This window comes from Phoenix dactylifera, chromosome 5, assembly GCF_009389715.1.
Source record: "Phoenix dactylifera cultivar Barhee BC4 chromosome 5, palm_55x_up_171113_PBpolish2nd_filt_p, whole genome shotgun sequence".
Lineage (NCBI taxonomy): Eukaryota > Viridiplantae > Streptophyta > Magnoliopsida > Arecales > Arecaceae > Phoenix > Phoenix dactylifera.
This window is the reverse complement of record NC_052396.1, coordinates 15,506,603-15,524,999: the sequence shown is the minus strand read 5'-3', so window position 1 is coordinate 15,524,999 and position 18,397 is coordinate 15,506,603. Positions and strand designations below refer to the sequence as shown.

Genomic DNA, 18,397 nt, shown 5'->3' with positions numbered 1-18,397 from the left:
GAAAGAATGAAACTATTGCATATCGCAACTAACACCAAGCAATGGAAACATAAGAACATTTTGCTCATGCCAGATATGTAGCCAGATATAATGTAAAAATTAGAATTTGTAACCTGAAGCAGACCTATCAAATGAAACAATAGCTGAAGGCCTACATTTAAAATTTGTTTACCCAAATGGACATTATAAAATCATGATCTGTCAAGAGAATGCCCTTACACTGTTGTAGCATTGGACTGCTGAGCACCTGTTGGAGGCACAAGAGTGATCTGCACATTCAAATACGAGATTGCAACTTCAAAAAGAGTTGACAGAATGCTCAAAGCAAATTTAAATTATGTACAAGCAAAAACATTTTCTGAAAACTACAGAGAGATAACATTATGTAAGATTTGTCTCGGATGTTGCACCTGGACATCAATTAACCCCAACCCAACTCACCCCTCCCCCCAGGACGACTCTTCCTCCATTTTAAATCAGCAAAGGTAAGATGACAAATTAAAAGTAGGCATCGATCACAGAATTTTCATTTCCAAATAGAGTCGCAGCCTTTAATTTTGAGAATAAATAACGACATTACCACCTTGAACAACCTTTATATCAGCACTAACCAGTTTGTATGGGCAACACTTTTTTGTCACAACAAACCATCTAATAAAGGTGCCATGACTTGTGGACTATGTTCATTGATATAAATTCCTACAGTAAACAGATGAGGTTTGTTCCAAGACTGAACCATCAAAAAATGATTGCCTAACATAATCAATTCCACATGAAGGTGGGAATACGACTTTATGCGGCAAAAAAAATAACTAAAAAAGCCAACTTTTATTGTCACGCCCCGAGCCCGAGGTGCGGCAGACGCCGCACGCCCGCACGGCGGGCCGCACGGGCACGCAAGGCAGCAGATCATATCAAAGCAGATACAGCTATTCAAAGATGACATAATTATTTAAATTGTTCAAAAGCGGTCTTACAAAATTTCAAAATAGCATATGCCAACATAGTTCAAATGTCCAAACTAATTTAACTAAAATGCCCATAATCGAAGAAATCATCGAAAAATCTAACGCACTCCCCAATCCCGTGCGATCAAGCCTCTGGATCTGAAAAACAGAGAAAATAAAATAATGAGCTACACTAGCCCAGTAAGCAACAAAATACCCCAAAGTGGGGTCAGAGCATATCAGATCAAAACACAGGATAATGACTGGAATAAATCATAAATAACATCGTTTTACTGTTTTCAAAACTTATTATCATTTTTCCAAAAACTCAGATACCAGAATCTCAACATGATAGGCTACGGCCACGTAACCCAGTGGCATGGGTTGCACAGAGTGCCAGAAACCACTATTGTTAGTCACCGGTGGAAAAGGTGTCCAGAAACCACTATTCTAATCATCGGTGGCGCGGTGTCGAAACCGGTTCCTCACAGATTACAAGTCGACAGGTCCAACGTATAATCTCCATTGGCGGGGCCAGAACAGAACAGAACAGATCATAGCCATGCTGAGAATACATATATATAAAGACAGATTTCATAAATTTCCCAATCATAGTTTACGGATTTCAGAGCATACAACATAATTTTTAAATAAAATTTAACATGCCTGACCCATTTTACAGAATACAAAACATTCATCAAAATTTAATCTATTTATCAAATAATTTGGAAATTACACTTGAAGTATTAAGTTACTTCTTCTCGCTTAATCCCTACTTCAGATAGGCGAATCAGGTTCACCTATTTAAATTTAATTAATTCCTTGTTAATATCAGAACTTTGCAAAATCCAAAAATAATACTATTGGACACGGCCCAACAGGGCCTAGAGTTGGCCCATAATGGGCATGGCCCGATAGGGCCCATATCGAGCACGGTCCAATGGGCCCACATAGACCCAGCTAAATAGAGCCCCCAAGGTTGGCTTCTAATTGGTTCGTTTATGCAATAAAATTTATTGCAGGGACTAATACTTAATTCCAGGGTACTATTCTATAAAGCTTGAGTGGACTAAATAAATATTGTTGGGGACCATTATATAATAAATCTTTTCTATAGGGATCAAATACAAATTACAGAGGACCCTTTTGTGAAATAATATACTGCCAAGGGCTTAACTGCAAAATTTCATTTATTGGCCAAATGGGTTCGGGTTTCGGGTTCGGGTTCCGGGCTCAGATCTGAACTGGGCCCAAGTTGGGCCCACAAGGGTACTGCCCAACTGGGCCCAACCGGACTGGGCCCAAGTTGGGCCTGCAGCGGACTAAGCCCAAGTTGGGCCTGCAGTGGACTGGGCCCAGCGGCCCATCAAAGTGCTCACGGCCCACAATGGGCCTTCTTCCTTCCCGATCTCCCCAAAGAGGAAACTGCTCAAACACATGAAGGTTATCCAAATGTATCGGTGTTTAAGTGAAAATCATAATATTAATAGCTAGCACTACTCAAATCAAGAATGAAAGAGAAATTTGAAAAAGAATTCCAACAACAAACTTTCCCCAACATTCGCTTAATCATTGCTTTCTTCCATTCTATCTTTTCTCACCAACCAGTCAATGCTGTCAATGCTTAATATACCAAAAAGTTACTGTCCAAGAACTCAGAATCCACAACTCAAAACTCCTTAAAGACATCAAGAGTACCCAGATTTTACATCAGTTAAGTCAAATTGTTATTACAAACAAATGATATACCAAAGTAAAGGCATCATGAAGTTTCATCAAATGCAATATCGCTTTCAGTTTCAGCATGTACCTCATGTATCTCATTTTCATGTGCCACGAAGCATGGATTTGCAATATGATACTGCTCTTCTTCTACACATGTTGTATCAGATTTGTTAGTGCATTCATATTTGACTTCAAGCATATTCCATATTTCCTTAGCAGTTGTGCAAAAGGATATGCAATTAAGTTCACTATCATCTAATGCACAATATAAAATATTCATGGCTTTTGCATTTTGCTGAGCCATTTTCTTATTATGATTAGTGTTTGTGTGTGGACCATTGACTATGATACTCCATAAATCATAATCATGTGCTTGAATAAAAATGCGCATGCGTGCTTTCCAATGTGTGTAGTTTATGCCATTAAATAGTGGAGGTTTATCAATTAATTGTCCCTCTTCTAGAAAACTATCTGAGTTGTCATGATCTTTGTCTCTTTGATCGTTAGATTAATAATCAATATTAGAGCACGAGGCTCTGATACCACTTGTTGCCCAAGGTGACAACCCAAGAGGAGGGGTGAATTGGGTTTTCTATCTTTTAAAATGAGCTACAATGTAGAAGATACATATCTCAAATTATAAATTTTGAAAGCCTTCTTGAAAATTCTTATAAAATTCAGAATATGACCTAGTATAAAAGTTTAAACTCCATATAAAATGCTTATATCTTTGCATTTTTGTAATTTTCATTATATGCTTCAAAGATTGCATCATGCTGGAGAATAATTTACTATGATTCTTAGATAAAAACTACAGCCTAAGAAAAATAGAATTAATTTTGATACCTTGATTGTTTACTCCGATACGCATCTGAAACATATCATTTTTTGTCTTATAAGTGTGCTGAAATTGGTCTAAATGATGTGTTCTTCAATGATCTTGATTGCGAACAAATGTTTCTAAATATATGATGTTATTTTGATATTAAAAAGATTTATCGTGCTTCATATATACATTGCTGAAAAACTATGACTAAGAAATTAATATTTTGAATATACACTCCTGCATAATTAAATGCTTCTATCATTAAAAAGAAAAGCTATTCTTAAGAAGAGAGTTAATGATCCTAAAGCTTAAAATATTTCAACTCACTCCAATAATTCTTATAGGAAAGAAAATGTAATTACTTTTGAAAGAAATTTGAGCTTCAAAAGAATTATTTTCTGATTAATATTTCCATACATATTCAAAAAAATTAAGAGGAAACATAATTTGCTCCTGAAAGATTAAAAAGAGTGATTGCTATATATCTTGAAAAATTTTGGATCACTCTACATTCTTGATATTATAGAATTTCAGTTTTATTCACGCTTCACATTAAAATCTGAAATTCATAAAAGAAAAGAGAGTTTGAAGAAAAATACATCTTTTGAGGGGGAGCTTTAAATACTCAATTTTTTTATTAAAAATTATCTTCAAACTCTAAACTCTCAAATGGAATGATTAATTAAGGGGGAGAAAAAAAATTTCAGAGGAAGAGATCATATAGAACTTAATCGTGTAAATTCACAACTAAAGATGAGAGAAAGAGTACTAAATGTAAAGTTGTATTAAACTTTGTGCTTCATTGAATATCTTTTGAAAGTTGTATTTCCATCTATATTCAACGGTAAATCATTTGTTTCTGAAAATTAATTGAAAATGACTCCATTTGTCTTAGTATCGAAAATTTATCTTGGAATCTACTTATGAGTTCTTATTGGGTTGCACTTTGGTATTTCAATCCTGAACCAATTTATTTTAATTGATTTTGATGCTATATCTTTAAAGGAGTAAAAAAAAGTCTTTAAAAGAGCTCTAAAAGAACTTTCAAAACTTTGGATTTTATATATGCTCTAAGATGTATCATAAATTGCATGAAATTCATGTTTTGATATTTGTGCCCCAATTATTTTTTTAAGTTATTAAGAATTAATGATTTAACATGATCTTATGTTTTTCGAGTATATAAGTTTTGATCTTTATCTGTTTTTATACTATCCTCTGAAAATTAATTAGATTGCTCTCATATTGCTATATACTTAATATAATAAAAAAAATTATGAAAAAACTTTCATATGCTATTAAAGATCTTTTAAAAAAAAAAAAGAGGTTGGATTTTCATTCGTGCTTTCATTGAATATCATTCTCGATACTCCTTGAAATAACTTTAAAAAAAATTCTATTTACACTTAATTTAACAACTATCTTTGGAATCTATATTTAGAGATTTTTCTAGCTCACATCTTAAATGTCTCATTTTTAAAGCCAAACTTTTCATCCTTGATTTTGATGCGATCCAATCATAATTTTAAAACTATATTAATTGGCTCTGACCTATGCTCATTATCTTGCCTTAACAGTATTGTCTTGAGTCACATAATTCATATTCTTGCAATAATTTGGCATGCAATGAATGAAATATTATCTTGTGCTTAATATTTCATTATTTTGCAATCTTTTTTATGTTGTCAAAAAGGGGAAAAAATATCTGAGTATATGCTCATAATGAAGCATGTTCATTATGATTAGTGTCTTCTAGATTTTGTATTTGTTTTGACCAGTATCTACTCTTTATTATTGTCTGCATTTCTTCTCTAGAATATTATACTTTTGGCAAAGATGATGAAATACATTTTTTCTTTACTCATGATCTTTGTGTCATTACAATACTATCCATTGCTATTCATTCTTTTTGATGATGACAAAAAGGGGGAGAAAGTATAAGAGAGAAACTAGAAGCAAATTCTATAAGAAAGATAATTCTATAAACAAAGACTGTATAAGGAAAAAAATATAAAAGGTATATATTGTATACTTACGGGGAGACATGTATTATTGTGCCATACATCAAGAATCCATTTTGGCAAAGTTTCACGTTAAAAATACCTAAAAGGGCAATTCGGTAATTTCCACTGTTAAGGGTATGAAACTCTATTGTGCCATACATCGTAATTTGCTTGGAATATCATATTGTTGTTTCAATGTGCATAATTAACCTTCAAAGTGCAGAAAAACATGGTTAGAGTCGACCCCAATTAGTTTGGAGTCGACCCCGATACATTGGCACACCTTGGAACGAAGTGGCACGCCTTTGGAACACTTGGCACAGAGTAGGAGTCGACCCTAGAAGAGATGGGATCGACCCTGACATGTTTTAGAAATATTCTGGCACATTCTAGCACTTATGGCACGGATGAACAGTACTTGGATCGACCCAAGTGAAAGTTGAGTCGACCCCATCTTCAAGCCTCAAGAAAACAAGTCTCTGGAATCCCTGAGAGGGTCGACCCCAATGGAACTTGAGTCGACCCAACCTTGAGTCGACCCCAAAAAGAGTTGAGTCGACCCTAGTGAAAAACGGCTGAAATATAAGGTTCTGTATTTCCTGAGAGGGCCGACCCCAATGTAGCATTAGTCGACCCTAGTGAAAGTTGGGTCGACCCCAGTGAAAGTTGAGTCGACCCCAAGTCTGATGAGCAGTGGTTTGAGTCGACCCCAGGAAAGTTTGGATCGACCCAAGCACGGGCAGAAGCATAACGGCTAGTTGTGCAGAAGTGCTTTTTGGACTTCCAACAGCTATAAACGGCTATTTTCTTCAATCCAACGGTCAGAAAGGACTATTTGGAGGTTGGAGAAGTATTTAAGAGGGAGTATTCATCAGAGGAAGCAAGCTTTGGAAAATCATCAAGTCCATTCAAGAGAAAACCCTTGCTTCATTCAAGAGCCAAAAGAAAGTGGTTGAGCAGATTCCAAGAGACATTAAGAGCTCCACCAATCCTTGAAGAGTGAAGCAATCTTGACAAAGAAGAGAAGAGCCTTATTAAAGCGATAACTATATTCTAAACTCTTCTTTGTAGCTTATAATTGTTTTATTTGCTCATTTAGGAGCTTTAAATCCTTGTTCTTTATTCTTGTTGTAAGGTTTGTTGGTGAGCCCGCAAAACCAACATTATAGTTTTGTTGGTGAGCCCGTAAAACCAACGGTATAGGTTTGTTGGTGAGCCCGTAAAACCAACGGTATAGGTTTGTTGGTGAGCCCGTAAAACCAATGGTATAGGTTTGTTGGTGCGCCCGTAAAACCAATGGTGTAGGTTGTTGGTGATCCCGAAAAACCAAATTGTAAAGGTTTTAGATTGTGATCCCGGAAAACAATCCAACTGTAATCCGATGGATTATAGTGAATTCCCAAGAAAAGGCTTGGGGAGTGGACGTAGGTGCGTGAGGTGTACCGAACCACTATACATTGTCTTGTTTATGTTGTGTTTGTTCTTGTATTTATTCTTGCTTTATATTTGATTCTTGCTCTAGGATAAGTTCACACAAGTAACTTAAGAAAGCTTCCACCGCACTTAACTAAGAAAACATTTAAAACACCAAAAATTCAGAAAAACCCAATTCACCCCCCTCTTGGGTTGTCACCTTGGGCAACACGAACTAAACTTGGAGGACCAAAAGGATAATTAACTCAAATAAAACAATAGAATGTCAAATAAACTAATATGAAACTAACAAAATGGAAATTTATAATAGAAGGCATCCAAAACCATTATATTGGTTGTCATTTTAATTTGGTGCTATTCCATAGTCCAAGGTATAATAAAAAATTAATGTACAATTACTTCTATTGTAAGTAAAACAAACTTAAGATATCAAAATGGGGAGCTACCATTCCTTTCTTTTCCCGTCAGTCCTACATTTTGTGTGCATAAAATGAAACAGGAATGGTCCCTTATTTTCCAGTCTCCAATTCCCATTCCAACTCTTTGATTCAGGTAACCCTTTTGACATATGAATGTTAATTATAACAAGAGAACATGCCAATGTCTCCATCGTTTGAATTATAACCAGAACCCAATAACCCGATCCAAACCATTTTGACGCTTGAGTCATGTTGAACACTAATCAGCGGTCAAACCATGTTTCTAACTTAAAATAACCTAGCCCCCTTCAACACCTTGTTGTCTTGTAAAATTACGGATTACAGAGGCCACCCACCGTTCTCTATGATGCCTCCCCATTCCAATATTGCCTCCATTGCCTCTAATGCCTCGCCGCCGCCGCCCTCTCATCAACCTTGCTTCAATTTTTCTTACAATGGAGCCTGTTATGCCTCTTGTCGTGCCTCATCTTCACCAAGTTCTTCTCCTTTCCATGGCATGGTATGCTCTAGCGTTTACCACAATAAAATGATGGCTACAACAAGATCTCTAGGTGTGGCCTCCTCATCAGGCTACCACGAGACACGAGTATAGAAGAGATGGAGATTAAACTTCTCCAGCATCAACCACCGTGGTGATGGTTGAAGGAAAATATAAGATCTGGTGAGAAATGGAAATGGTGCCCATAAGATGAAACTCATGAAAGAGATCGAAGAGTTATTTTTCCTTTTATTTTACCTCTTCATTTGTTAACATATGCAAATCATTCCATGTGACTTAAGCGGTTCACACATTGAAGCATCCTAGCATAGTAGTTCGCATAGGTTTTCCATATCTTTGGATTTTACATCCACCTAATAGTTCGACATGAATGGGTGGCGAGTCAATTCTAACATCAAGATCCTCAAAAAAACAATACAATGTTTCAGTTTCACAAACAGGTCGGGACAACCTATAATCCAACCTAGTCCACACTTAGGCATGATTGAACCCAATCATGGTCTGCCGTACCGGTCCGGCCTGGGACCGGTACCGGATCAGCGTGGAATCCGGTACCGATAGTTTATTATTGAAGAACCGGTACGAGACCGGTTCGGACCGGTACGCCACCGGTTCGGACCGGTACGCCACCGGTACGGGACCGGTACGCCATCGGTACGCCACCGGTACGCCGACCGGTACCGGTACGGCGGACCTTGAACCCAATATTTTGATCAGATTTGAAAAATGGCTTTTTCCATTATCAGTTTGGCTATGGGTTGCTCCTTTTCTCTAATCCTAGCCATGTATAAAATAGGTCAAAAATTGGATGAACTAGCCTGACCGGGCATGGTCCAATCCTACTCAAGCTAAAGAACCATGACTTCAAAACACCTAACGTTTCTATCATGTATCATGTTGCCATGTCTTGGGACTTTAAAATACCTAACCTTTCTATCACATCCCGTTGCCATGTCTTGGTTTGGGCTTTGGAGTTTAGATATTGAGGCTATATTATTTATAGGTTGATGGCTCAGTTATGCTTGAACTGCATCCTTGTTAACAACACTAGTGGAAGCATTTCACACCAACATCCTTTCTTAGTTCTATCCACTGGTTATCTCATCACTATTAATTTTCCTTCTAAATAGAATGAATAGTGTGCTCTTCTTTTATCTTGCATCGAAGCTGAACCTGAATACCATATGTTGGGTTTGGGTCATGCATGACTTGCCCCAATATGAATGACCAGATGGGTCACAAAAAAATTTCCAAGAACCTGACCAAACCCAACCCTATTAGCCAAGGGGTTTAGTATAGGTCTAAAATTTTGACGTGAAAGGAACCAAGTCAAGTCTGGTTACTCTGGAGGCATTGACTCCAACATTTAATAAGATAAATTTGTTGCAGAACCAAAAAAAAAAAAGATAAAAACTAAAGAAGGCAATGCAGAGTAAACATTAGAACAAGCTAGATAAGGTTATCAATATTATCATTATGATTATAAAGAATTAAATTTTTAGTCAACGAGCAATTTTACAAATTCTTAAGAAAAATAAATGAAAGATTTTAAAGCACAAATGCAACAAGACGAAAAAGGGAAAACGCAATCACTTGAAATCTGAATATTTTACTGGGCAAGGAGATAAGCTGATAACACTTCCAGGTACAAAATAGCATACCGTCTAAAACGCAAAAAAGAGAAAAAAATGATAACAATAACAGCACTATGATCGTTGGATAAAAAAGAGCAAGCTTCATCGTACTGATCGGTACCGTACTGTATTGGTACCAAAATGGTACATAGTCTCGAACCAAACTGGTACGAACCAACACTATAATAGGATGGTATGGGGTCTGGAAGCGAGACAGCGAACCTTAATCAAGAGAGCAAAACATACAAAAAATTACAATATAAATTAATATGCACCTGAGTAACCTGAGTAGAAATTTCCTGCTTATTAACAGAAAGGAGCTCATTTTCACCCATAACATTCACCAAAGTTTTTGTTCCAGAAGGACCCGTTCTTTCTTGTTTTCTGTGTAACCAACACCATACTGAAAAAGCAGAAACTAAGAGAAAATACAAAATTGCTAATGAAACATCCAAACATTTGGCCTGCCAGCAACAAAAGATAAATGTGTTAAATCAGAAAGGACAACAGATGAGACAATCCTAAAATGAATCACAAATTACAGAATTTTTACTGGAAAAAAAAATCATAACATTTATTATATATGAAAAAAATGAGGTAGAAAGATGTAAACTTACAAATGGTTTTACAAACAAAATCCCAAGAATACCTATTGTTTCAGATGTCAACTGTGTAAAGTTAATTGTCCCAACCGTTTGTTAGTGTTACTGAATAAAATGTAGACTTGTCACTCCAAAACTATCAAATTTATATATTATTTAGATAAAGGCATTCAAGTGGACAGCATAACAATTCTACTGTTTCAGGCTCAAAATGGGAGGTGGATTTACCCTTGACTAGTTTCCTCGTTGGACTGCACCAATATATCATCCATGTAGCATCATTGTTGACAAAAGACCTAGTTATATCCTTGTTAGTTAGAGATCCATTAAATTGTTGAAATCAACTGTAAGATTCAGTGGTAACTGAATCACGTCCAAAATTTGAGGAAAGATAGTCAGATGCTTGCACAATGTTGCAGGACTCACATTTAGGGGCAAATTCACTCTCATCTATATACACAATTACAATGGTAACAAGCCCCTATGCATTGTTTCTGACGACAATAGAAATAGAAATAACTTATGGCATACATAATTGGGTATAAATTATCTTTGACTCTACTGCTCAAATTAACATCAGATCAATGAGCAAGGATTTGCTAACAAAATCTTTAGAATGCATGGCAGTATGGGTCTTCTTGAAAAACATAGGAGATGAGTAAAAGGTACAAGGATAAAATTAGCGGCAAAATGCAGCAATCAACCTAAATATGTTTTGTCCACTTATGTAAAACTAGATTATCCACAGTATGGATTGCAATAATGGAGCTAACGACATAAGAGAGAAGAATTGCTAAGGCAACACTCATTTGCAAGAGATGACAAACAAATCACCATCTCCACACAGCAGCATAAGTTAGGGAACAATACACTGCCTAAGCACTACAGTGGAGATGCCATGTCTAGCTTCTTGCTCTTCCAATAGATAAGAATCTCTAGAGAAATGATATAGAAGCTCATGGTGGAATGTCAATCAACAAGATTACCTGAAGATCAGCATCAGAGTAAGCATGAAGCACCAGAGCCGATCTGGTAACAAAGCAGACAGATTAACTAAGTTGTCAGTCATCATGTAACAAGGATCCGACCGAGAAGCTACCTATTCGAATAACCCCCTCCCCTCTCTCTTCCTTCTGGTTTAAAGGTAGGAAGGCCCGAGAAGCTACCTATTCGAATAACCCCCTTCCCCACGGTGAAAGACACGTTGATTCAGCATGATTGAAGAAGAATCCGACCGTAAATAAGGTATGCTTCCTCTTCCCTATCTCATTTTCTCTTTTTTTAAAATACCAAAATATATCTTAAAATTTGCAAAATAAGAAGAGATCATACTAAAATTTTGATTTTGGCTTAATTTTATGTATGTTGTAAATCTATGGATGATCTACACGATCACATAAAAATTTTTAATTGTAGGATTATATATAATTTTTAAAAATTAAATAATTTTTGGATTGAAAAATAAAAAAATAAAATAAAATTCAAAAAAAAATAGATGTATCAAATTCCGAGTTGTATATTGGATCCTGCTATCCGTAGCCACATGCAGCTTATAACCCATACAAATATGGATATAAATATGGTGTATTTGAGACATCGTCTAGATGCTACCCTACGCAGCCTAGAGCATCTTACGAGTCAGATTTTGCTACCAACATATTTGGATGAGCTCCTCTACAGTCGTATTATCGGCCAGAGGACACCTCAGAGCTAAAACTTCAGCGAGAGAACCGAAAGTGCTTATAACCTAGAGTACGCTCCTTATAGGATGAACATACAAAACTACAATGCAGCTTAGTTAGAGGGATGGGCTAAGGTGCCTCTTAACTATGCTAACGATCCGAATATCTACGAGAGGCATCATCACTCGATGAGATTTTAGATATCGGTATGTTTATTGTATTATATATATATATAATTAATTATATTATTTTATATTTTTATGAAATATTATTTTAGATATCAGAGTAAGCATGAAGAACCAGAGCCGATCTGGTAACAAAGCAGACAGATTAACTAAGTTGTCGGTCATCATGTAACTTTCAGATCAAAACAAATATTGACCTTAACACATCAGGATAAATTGAATCTTATTGTAAATTGGATGATCCTCAAATCCAAGGTTTGCCGAACCAGGCCGAACTGGGCAAACCATGGAATGCCGTACCGGCCGGTACGGGCCGGTACGTACCGGTCCGGCCGTGGACCGGTACCGAAACGGATAAAAAACGGATATTTTCCGATTTTTTATCCGAACCGGCCGGTATGGGTGCGTACCGGCCGGTACGGGCCCGTACCGGCCGGTTCGGGCCCGTACCGGCCGGTTCGGAGCCCGTACCGGCCGGTACCGGCCGCGTACCGGCCGGTACGGGGCCGGTACGGGCCCGAACCGGCCGCGTACCGGCCGCGTACCGGCCGGTAGGTACCGGCCGCGTACCGGCCGATACCGGCCACGTACCGGCCGGTACGTACCGGTCTGGCCGGTACCGGCCGCATACCGGCCGGTACGGGACCGGTACCAGCCGGTACGTACCGGTCCGGCCGGCCACCGATACGCCGACCGGTACCGGTACGGAGGACCTTGGGGCAAACAAATATTGACCTTAACACATCAAGACAAATTGAATCTTATAGTAAACTATATGAACCTCAAATCCAAGGTTGGTTGAACCGGGCCGAACCGGTAGGGGACCAAGTTGATTCACCTATTTTTTTTGAAGCTGGCTCCAAACTAGCCGGAACCGGTCCCAAACCGATAGGAACACCCCGGACCGGTCCCGAATTGATAGGAACTAGTCGGAACAAGCTGGAACCAATCGTGAACCGCAAAAACTCAGTCCGAACCGGCCAACTCCGTGCAGAACCGGTGCGAACCAGAACTGTTTCCGAACCTGCCTTCCTCCCCTCGTTCCTTTGTTTTAAACGAACCCTATTCGCGAAGTTTCTCAAGCCTTTCCAAACTATTCAAAGACCCCCTTCCCCATAGTGAAAAACACGCTGATTCAACACCATTGAAAGAAGATCCAACCCTAAATAAGATATGCTTCTTCTCCCCTATCTCATTTTTTTTATTTTCTTGGACGTCAAAAAATACCTTGAAATTTGCAAAATACGGAGAGATCATGCCAAAATTTTTGGTTTTGGCCTAATTTTATGATATGTTGTAGATCTATAGATGATCTATAAAATCACATAAAAATTTTTAATTTTTAAATTACACATAATTTTAAAAATTAAAAATATATTTTTTTTATTTTAAAATAAAATAGCAAATAATAAAATAAAATTCAAAAAAAATATAAAATCAGAAGCATATTTTGGGGCATGCAAACTATTCTCTAGCTAAATTTGTTGTGCATTTATTTAAGTTTTGATGTGATCATTTAGATAGGAGTCTAAGCCTAAATTTTAAAAAAAATAAGAAATAAATAGCCTTTGATGCATACCCATGGGCCTGAACAATATATGTAGCATCCATAATAGGATTCTATATGGATCTGAGATCAAATTAATTTTTTAAAAAATTTAGATTCAAAAGTTATTTTTTTAATTAAAAATAATTAAAAATACATAAAAAATTAAATAGTACATAATACATATTTCAAAAGTATTTTTTGAAGTAAAAAACATATTTTTCTGAATTTATGGTATTTAAACATATTTTTTTAATTTAAAAATTATTATAAATAAATAAATAAATATAAAAAATTAGCACTATGTATTAGATAAATTAAATGCATTTTCTAAGGTAAAAAATATTATCTTAATCGTAACAAAAATTTGCTATTTTTAAATAATTGATAAACTGATATACCTAATAAACCTGCAGGAATGGAACCATAAAGAAAAAAACTACAATGCTGCTTGGTTAGAGGGATGGGCTGATGTACCTCCTGACTATGCTAATGATCCAGATATGTACGAGAGACATCTCCACTCGACGAATATTTAAATATCAGTATGTATATTGTAATTTAAATATATATAATTGATTAAATTATTTTATATTTTCTACCTTAGTAATTGATTTTGGAAAATGTCATGCTTTTTGTCGCATGCAACATCTCATTAATTATTTTATATTTTGTATAATTTTAAAACAACAAAATGCATCATTTAGGTTATACCGGATCATAGAAACATCAAATTATACTTAAAATCATTTAAAAAGTTGAAAAATAATCAAACTTTATTAACTTAAAAAAAATAGATGTTGATTACCAATTAATCAAATTTAAAAAACTTAAAAAAAGAATTTTGGGTACCACGTATTGGTATGGTACCGAACTAGTACCGTAATGACCGGACCGCCAACCGGTACGGATCCCGATACTAGTTCGGCAGACCTTGCCCAAATCATATCGTGAGTTAGGTTTCCAGCATCAAAAATGTATAACACTATTAGTATTTTCATGTCCTAAAATCATATGGTTGTCTTGGCTCCTAAATCCAATTATTCACAATTTGAGTGAACATTCGTATAATGTAATAAATGATAGCAAAAGAATCTTTAGTATAAACTTTCAAGCAATTTGAAAAGACATTTGGTCAATCAAAGAATGATAAAAAATAAGATCTAGAATTGTATAGACTGAAACTTATACCAATAGTTCAATTATAACTTTAATAAGAACAAGGTTTGCCAAACCGGGCCAAATCGGGTCGAGCCGCCCCGGTAGGGGACCAGGTCGGTTCACCTTTTTTTTTGGAATCGATCGCGAACCGGCCGGAACCTCTCGTGAATCGCACGGACTCGATCCAAACTAGCCAGTTCTATGCGGAACTGGTGCGAACCAAATGGTTGGCACCAAGTCGGATCGGTTCTGAACCAACCCCCCTCCCCTCTCTCTTCCTTCTGGTTTAAAGGTAGGAAGGCCCGAGAAGCTACCTATTCGAATAACCCCCTTCCCCACGGTGAAAGACACGTTGATTCAGCATGATTGAAGAAGAATCCGACCGTAAATACGGTATGCTTCCTCTTCCCTATCTCATTTTCTCTTTTTTTAAAATACCAAAATATATCTTAAAATTTGCAAAATAACAAGAGATCATACACGATCACATAATATATCTTAATTTTATGTATGTTGTAAATCTATGGATGATCTACACGATCACATAAAAATTTTTAATTGTAGGATTATATATAATTTTTAAAAATTAAATAATTTTTGGATTGAAAAATAAAAAAATAAAAAAAAATTCAAAAAAAATAGATGTATCAAATTCCGAGTTGTATATTGGATCCTGTTATCCGTAGCCACATGCAGCTTATAACCCATACAAATATGGATATAAATATGGTGTATTTGAGACATCGTCTAGATGCTACCCTACACAGCCTAGAGCATCTTACGAGTCAGATTTTGCTACCAACATATTTGGATGAGCTCCTCTACAGTCGTATTATCGGCCAGAGGACACCTCAGAGCTAAAACTTCAGCAAGAGAACCGAAAGTGCTTGTAACCTAGAGTACGTTCCTTATAGGATGAACATACAAAACTACAATGCAGCTTAGTTAGAGGGATGGGCTAAGGTGCCTCTTAACTATGCTAACGATCCGAATATCTACGAGAGGCATCATCACTCGATGAGATTTTAGATATCGGTATGTTTATTGTATTATATATATATATAATTAATTATATTATTTTATATTTTTTACCTCACTAATTGATTTTAGAATATTTCATATTGCTTCTTGTAACATACAATATTTTACTAATCATTTTATATTTTGTATTACTTTAAAACAACAAAATGCATCATTAAGTTATACCAGGATCATAGCAACATCATAAAATATCAAATTATACTTAAAATCATTGTAAAAGTTGAAAAAATCAATTACCAATTAATCAAACTAGAAAACATTTAAAAAAATTGGTATGCCAGTTCCGGCCCGCCGATCGATCGGTAGTCCAAGGATTGCCGAACCAGGCCGAACCGGATCAAACCGGGCCGTACGGCTTGGTTCAAGCCGAATCGAGCCAACCCGGTCCCATACCGAGTTTGTTCGCTATAGGAAAATAGTTCCAACCCCATAGGGGTCGGAACCTCAATAATTCCAGCCGAAACCGGTAATTTTTAGCCGGTTCCGTCCGGTTCGACTCAGACTCGGTGGCTACTATCCTACGTACCTCAGAGCATCTCACGGGTCGGATTTTGCTACCGGCATAGTCGGATGGTCCCCTCTACAGCCGTATTATCAACTAAGAACACCTCAGAGCTAGAACTTCAGCGAGAGATCCGAAAGTGCTTATAACTCGACACGCATTCCTTATGAGATGAACATATAAGACTCCAATATCGCTTGGACAGAGGGATGGGTTGATGTGCTTTCTGATTATGCTGATGATTTGGATATCTACGAGAGGTATCGCCACTCGACTCGATTTTAAATATCATTATGTATGTCTGTTGGACTTTAAAAGTATGTAATTTGATTGTATCTTGGTTTGAAGATATTTTATGTTGTTCATTTTATGATTTATATCATTTTAAAGCAATAGGATGCATCATCTAGCTTAAACTGGAATCCTAGAAACATCAGAAAGCATCAAAAAAATATCAAATTAGACTTAAATTCATAAAAGATCGAAAAGAGAACTCCAAAAATAAAAATTAGGGTGCCGGTGCGTGAACCGGCACCAACTAGTTCGGTACCGGTTTGGTCCGAACCGATACCAATCTGTATCGGTCAAGCGTGAACCGACACTAACCAGTTCAATACCGGTTCGGTTCAGTCTGAACTAGTACCAAACTGTATCGGGAGCTGACCGGTACAGCACTCGGTACCGGTTCGGCGATCCTTGACCGATACGGATCCCGGTTCGATCAAGAAACAAAGTTAGCTTTGAAGTAGCACTAGATTTGGATCTTAGTTAACAAATGAATTGGGGATATAACTGGTATATTGGAATGAATGTTTAAGTTATGACTTAAAGCATAAGTGATAAATCAACCTGCAATAGAAATGAGACTAGGATTTGACTCGGTCTATAATAAGATAAGAATTGAAATAAATCAACCTACAGTTATTGAGATTGTTGAAATAGAAAATCAAGACATGTATTTTTGGACATCCAAAGTAAGTGATTTGGAAGATTAACTTTTTCTGTAAGTTTCATGAAGAAGTGGATCTAAGTCTTTAGTAGGGAATTTGTTGCACTAAGAGCTACAAAAAAAGATTGGGCCAAAAAATATTACCTCATGTTCACGAAACAAGGTATGATCCTAGACAAGAAGGTCAACATTATGATAAGATCTAGTCATGGTTGAGGTTGTGATTTGACATCTTACATAGGCACACACATCCAGCTTCATAATGAATTGGATATATGTCAGAAACTTGGATACTAATGAAGTTCCTTCGTTGCAGCTTTCAGCAATTGGTCAACAGTTGGACTCTTCCAACAATGAGTTTTCACTCTCCAATTTGACACTAGAAATTGGTCGAGGATGTAAGTGTTGAATCAACTTTGGAAAAATGTTAATTTTCTTATACCCTTAGGTCAACTGGGAAGTTTGGACAAGAAACAAATATGCTGAAAGACATTGATGTTTAAACAAATAATATGTAAAGGTATAAATAAAAATAATTCTGTTAATATAGTATCTTTGACGGATCATTCTATAAGAGATCTAGGCACACCACTATTAGGCGTAAATATAGGAATTAGAAAAATTCTATTTTATTTAGGCTAATTTTATTTTATTTGAAAAGAAGAGAATTTTATTTTTATTGGGAACTCTATTTTTATTAAGACTAGAGTTTTCTGAGGACTTCAATATTTTATTTCTACATGGACTCTTATTAGGATTTTGGATTTATAAATACCCACTAATATGTAATTAAGAACCCAAGTTCTGTATTATTGAGATTTGAGAATATTGAGTTGGCCCTACCTCTGATTCTTCTTCTCCTTCTTCCTCCCTTTTCTTCCCTCCCGTTCTTCCCTTTTCTTCCCTCTCCTCCTTCCATCCTACATCAATCTTAAGCATTCACATATCTTCTTTTTTTCTTCCCTCTTACTGAGTCAGACACTTGACTATACATCTAAATATGATTCTCATGTCTGCACCATGTAATATTGACACTTAGGACAAAGGCTCCATGTGTGGCTGTTCTTAGGGATTCTAGTCCATTCCCATGTATTGCATGAGGATTGTAATATATCTAGAGCAAGATTCAGAAATCAAGATTAATTGAAGGATCAAGATCACAATTGAGGCAAAGATAAAGAGGGAGAAAGGTATTGAGATCAATACAAAACTTGGATAAGA

General features: G+C 36.4%; 1 protein-coding gene across 1 annotated transcript in view; it reads right to left on the bottom strand.

The window, feature by feature from the left end:
* Positions 1–9,463: 9,463 nt before the first annotated feature.
* Positions 9,464–18,397, bottom strand: part of LOC113461497 — a 43,948-nt gene continuing 35,014 nt past the window's right edge. Inside the window, exon 16 of the mRNA XM_039126876.1 lies at positions 9,464–10,406. Coding sequence (XP_038982804.1) covers positions 10,256–10,406 — 151 coding nt within the window. The 3' untranslated portion in view covers positions 9,464–10,255. The remainder of the gene's footprint in view (positions 10,407–18,397) is intronic.